This window comes from Lactuca virosa, chromosome 1, assembly GCF_052849685.1.
Source record: "Lactuca virosa cultivar CGN04683 chromosome 1, Lactuca_virosa_CGN04683_v6, whole genome shotgun sequence".
Lineage (NCBI taxonomy): Eukaryota > Viridiplantae > Streptophyta > Magnoliopsida > Asterales > Asteraceae > Lactuca > Lactuca virosa.
The window spans coordinates 88,032,041-88,037,653 of record NC_136426.1 but is presented as its reverse complement, the minus strand read 5'-3'; the positions used below and the strand labels follow the sequence as shown (position 1 = coordinate 88,037,653).

Sequence of the window (5,613 nt, the reverse complement as noted above, 5' to 3'; positions counted from 1 at the left end):
AAAGGCAAATGATAAGAGATGTTTATGTGAACTTCGGGATGCTCTTCCACCAGTGGTTTACAACTATGTTAGAAGTCGCAAAATGGCAAAAGAATCTGGGATACTTTAAAAGAAAAGTATCAGGGAAGCGAGAAGACGAAGAAAAGTTCAGTTAAGGAGTGTCTACTACGTAACTAATTTCTATACTAAACATCAAAATCCCGATGTCTTTGCTTATTTTTAAATGTTACAATAGAAAATTAAAAGAAGTTGGTATATACCATTACCAATTTGTACCAACCAAACATGTTGGTAGCCAAATAAATTGGTACAAAGTATACTTGATACGGTAACGGTAGAAATTTTTTTATACCAATTATAGTTGGTACGGTGGACGGTTTAGAGAAAAATGAATTGGTACTGTACCAATTCCACCCCTACCAAAACTTGCATGAATGATTTTTTTTGCTCACACCGTTACTTTTGGACCTTTGAATAAACCGTGTAATCACACCTACTATATTATTAAGAGGTTTAAAAACATTTGAGAAAAAAACTTTATTTTAGCCATATAATATTCTAAAAGCAAGCTTGTTATACGAAACATATTCATATTTTATACCAAATCGAAGTTCGTGTTTCCGTGTAATTTAGATCTGATTCAAAATACATTCAAATGCAATTCACATCAAGACTCCGATCTGTGGGAGCTACAAAGTTCATTTAACGATCAAGGCTTTGTAAGCGATCTCCTCTAGATCTTCATTTGTATCGTTATTATTCAATCGATCGTATATGTTCGTCTTTTATGAAATCTAATACAATACGTAGTTTTACTCGATTCAAGAATATTGTCGAGCCAATCTCGAATCCTTTCTGGGTGATCTGAATCTTAATTAATGTGTTTATAGATCAAACAGAGCTCATAAATGAACAACAATAAAATGGGGCGAAAAAACCCACCTTAAAACCGATTCATCAATAATCAATTTGTTAAGATCTCTGAATCAGTGAATCATGTAACTTGTAGCAGCCATCTTGTTTTTACAGCGACCTAATGATTTCGAAATGGTAAACAGGAAACATTCTTGGAGTGACTCAAATTTCAATCCATTTGATCTACATGGATCATGGGTTTCTTCACTATCCATTTCCAAAACAAACCACAAGATTGATTTGGGTACTCGGAATCTCATTGGTTGTTGTATTGACTCTTCAATATTCCGAACTTCCAATATTCAGCAGCATATCACTTCTACTTTCTGGTGCTAAGGCCTCCTTTGTTCGAGAAAGTTATTTCTCAAATGCAAAAAATACAAGTTTCATGCAACAAGACTTAAAAGATTCATATTCAGGTGTTAACGGATCTTCCCCCAAAAATTCCAGTGAGGAAAGAGAAAATAATACCCAAAATGGAGATCTGAAAAAGCCCAAAATGGAGACTTTACCAGTAATGTCAATTTCCCAGATGAATGAAGAGCTAAAGAAAAGTCGTTCTTCCCTTTATTCAGTCGTATGTATATGACTTCATATGCTGATTTGGTTAGTCAAGTTGAATATACATGAAAATGTTGTCTTTTACATTCACATTCTTGATTATCTTTTGTATTTTTTCATTATAGCCATCTCAAGTTTCATCATTGGTTGATCAACAACTACTTGAAGCAAAATCACAAATTGAAAATGCTGCCTTCACTAACAATGATTCGCGACTCTATGCCCCTATTTATCGGAATATTTCCATGTTTAAAAGGTATCTTTATAACATCTAGTTATATACCTTCTCTTTCTAATAATTTAAGGATGTTTCTTTTTTACTTAATGGGCTTAATGAGTTAAAGACGTTACCTAGACAACTATACACGGCTCTTTCTTTTTGACTTAATATGAAGTAAAAGACTTAATGTGTTAAGACACTAAGAGTGCGTTTGGTTGCAGAAAATTTTCTAGTTTTCCATGAAAATTTTCAGATGAAAATGAAAATTCTGAAAACGTATTTGGTTGATTCAGTTTTCAAGATATTTCGAAGAAAATGAAAATTTTCTGTTTTCCAAATTGTATGTAAACTAGAAAAGTGAATTTTACAATTTTCCAAAGTTTTTCTAAATTTCTAAGATGGAAAATGAAAACTCCACGCTTCCAACCAAATGCGTTTCCTAAAATTTTCATTGAAAACTAAAAATGAAAGCTCAACTCTATTTTCTGAAAACTTTTCCTAGAAAAATGAAAACAATTTTCTACAACCAAACCTACCCTAACCCTTTACCTATTTTTCATTCTTCGTTTTTCCTTTTTCGTTAAAATTGACGAATATTGTGAAATTTGTTTTTTTCGAATGTAAGGGTAGAATGCTCATTTAGTCTCATTCAGACGGTTTATTCAGTCCAGAAAAGAAAGAAAAGAAACAGACCTTATGCATACAACAGTTTATCACAAACATACATCATTAATTACCCATTCGCCCATTTTACGTATACATGACTTAATGGGAAAAAAAAGAAACAACTCATTAGTGGGACTATTTTTAAAAAAGGTCTTATTGCAGGAGTTATGAGATAATGGACCGAATGCTCAAAGTGTACATATACAAAGATGGAGAAAAGCCGATTTTCCATGATTGGATACTTGAGGGAATATATGCATCGGAGGGTTGGTTCTTGAAGCTGATGGAAGAAAATAAACAATTTGTAACAGAAGACCCGAATGAAGCTCATTTATTCTACATACCTTTTAGTTCCCGATTGCTTGAGTTAACACTTTATGTTCCTCATTCACACAGCCGTGATAATCTGATTCAGTTCATGAAGAACCACACTGAAATGATTATAAGTAAATATCCATTTTGGAATAGAACGAATGGATCAGATCATTTTCTGACTGGTTGCCATGATTGGGTATACCCTTCTTCCTTCTTCCTTTATCCAGTTTCTTTTTATAGAAAGGTCCAAAATTTTTACTTCTTTCTGCAAAAGGTTTACTCTTTTGCAACCCCTGGAGAACTCCCACATTATGGCTGCTCATTGACAGGGGTATTTTAGTCATTTGAACCGTAAAAAGTTGAAATAATTTCAAATTTCGAATCTCATGTTACAGTTTTTGGAAAAATTCTAAGCTACGGTATAAATTTGAAATAATTCCTATCTTTTTGATGCCATGTTAACCTTTTTGTAAAATTTTCGAGCTGAAATTACATGCTTGGTGGTTGCCAGGACCCAGGGGTATTTTAGTCATTTGCACCGTTCGACCTTTTTAGCAAGTATACCATCCATAGAAAGTTGGGATAAATTTATTTTTTGAAAGCGTCATTACCCTTTTTAGAAAGTTTCCAAGCTGAAATTACCTGATTGGTGGTTGCCATGACCCAGGGGTAATTTAGTCATTTGAACTGTTGACCATTTGAGCAACTACACCTACACCACCTGCAGAAAACTGATTTAAGTTCCATTTTTTTTATGTCCTGTTTACCCTTCATGGAAAATTTCCAAGTTGAAATTTGTTGTTTGCTAGTTGTGAGGGGTATTTTAGTCACATTTCAACCATTCACCATTTCGGCTAATATACCACCCGCATAAAATAAAAATAATTTCAATTTTTTGAATGTCCCTTGGAAAAAATACCAAGCTGTTCGCTAGTTGCCAGGGGTATTTTAGTCATATGAACCGTTGACAATTTTCAGCTAGCACACCACCCGTAAAAAAAAAAAAATAGACACAACCGTTGCCACTTTCGAAAATTCCGAAGTTGAAATCAGCTCTTGGTTTCCAGGGGTATTTTAGTCATTTTAACTAATGATTTCTTATTTCCACAGGCCCCAGCGGAAACAAGGGGACGTTTACTCAACACTATAAGAGCCCTTTGCAATGCCGATATTCGAACAGGTTTCAAAATAGGCAAAGACGTTTCACTTCCAACAACATACGTAAGATCCTCAAAAAATCCTCTGAAAGACATAGGAGGCAACCCCCCAACACAACGACCAATTCTCGCCTTTTTTGCGGGTCATATGCACGGATATGTCCGACCCGTTTTATTAAATCATTGGGGAAACGATACAGACATGAGAATATTCGCCCGAATGCCTCATGTTAAAGGCAACAAAAACTACATCGACCACATGAAAAGTAGCAAATACTGTATTTGTGCTCGAGGGTTTGCAGTTCATAGCCCGAGAGTTGTGGAGTCGTTAATTTACGATTGTGTCCCTGTGATTATATCGGATAATTACGTGCCTCCGTTTTTTGAGGTTTTGAATTGGGAATCGTTTGCGGTTTTTGTGTTGGAGAAGGATATTGTGAATTTGAAGAAGGTGTTGCTTTCGATTTCTGAAGAGAAGTATGTTGAGATGTATGAGAGAGTGAAGAAGGTTAAGGAGCAGTTTTTTTGGCATTCGGAACCTGTTAAGTATGATTTGTTTCATATGATTCTTCATTCTGTGTGGTATAATAGAGTTTTAAGAATGAAAGGGATATGAGAGCTAGTAATATGTTGGATTTGTGACAATATTGCAAGTTCTGTTTTGTTGTATGATTATAAGGAAGAAAATACTTATACTTTTTTAACGTTTTAAGAAAATTATTGTGGAAGAAAGATTCTTCCAAACCGTTTGAGAAATTTTAACTAGTTAAATCAAGCCCTTTATGCACTCAATTGAGTTGAACGATTTGAAATGATGTGGCAAGTTGTATACATTTTAATTTTATTATCTTTATAATAATAATAATAATAACAATAATTGTTATATATGACAGCCACACAATTAACGACCCAATCAGTTAGGGCATATTTAGTAAAACTAGCTGCAAAGTGTAACTTTTATTTGTTATATAAGTGTTTGACAAATATAACTGAAAACTTTTTGAAATATGTAATTACATGAAGTAGTTTTTAGATTTAGAAAACTACAAATTGAATGACCCGATGCCATTTAAAATGGTAAATGAAGTGTTAGGGTCAACTTTCCAAAGTACAATCCCCTTTTTAGTGGAAAAGCCGCAAATTGGATGACATGAAGGAAAACATGCTCATGTTTTTCCCATGGCAAATAAAATGCAGCTTGTTTTTAGTCTTTCTCGTCATACTAGCACTGGTTTTCTTTATTTTGATCCATTTGACCTCTTATCAACTCCATTACCCTTCTAATATGATTTGGGAAGTGAATTTTAACATTAAAAAGTTATAAAAGTTATTAATCTTAATATAGGTATATATGGGGCTATCTTAGGTCTAATTACCTAATTAACTTTGGTTTTAGGTGACAATTAAGCACTCAAACACTTATGCTAGTGATAGAGAAGATCTACGCTTGTTAATGTTACTTCATTACCTAATAACAAATGCCCCTTAATATATATGATTTATCCTATGAATCTTTTGAATATTTTTATAATATTTCATACACATCCTGTGTGAAATATTATACGTAAAATGTGTTGCACTCACGAATATTGTAAAATGAGTTTCCAGTGGGTAGAAATTACTTACTTCATTGGTTTTGAAATCATGATTATGTGCATCTATAATAGGATGGGTTGGAGGCTTATGTGATGTGCGGTCACTATGAGTTGGGATTATGGACTCGGTCATATTTGACTTGTGAGTGGCGTAAACAATATTTTAGACTACCATCACTTTGGG

General features: G+C 33.7%; 1 protein-coding gene across 2 annotated transcripts; it reads left to right on the top strand.

Moving 5' to 3' along the window:
* Positions 1–557: 557 nt before the first annotated feature.
* Positions 558–4,590, top strand: LOC145149980 (putative glycosyltransferase At5g03795). Of its 2 annotated transcripts, XM_079075246.1 has the most exons (5): positions 558–719; positions 1,059–1,492; positions 1,602–1,732; positions 2,525–2,873; positions 3,788–4,590. In XM_079075246.1, exons 2-5 carry the CDS (start codon positions 1,103–1,105, stop codon positions 4,448–4,450), a joined length of 1,533 nt encoding a protein of 510 aa, XP_078931372.1. In that variant the 5' UTR covers positions 558–719; positions 1,059–1,102; the 3' UTR covers positions 4,451–4,590. The 2 variants fall into 2 exon arrangements, with proteins under 2 accessions (XP_078931372.1, XP_078931373.1); XM_079075247.1 differs by lacking the exon at positions 558–719 and having other exon boundaries at positions 1,367–1,521.
* The last annotated feature ends 1,023 nt before the right edge of the window (positions 4,591–5,613 follow it).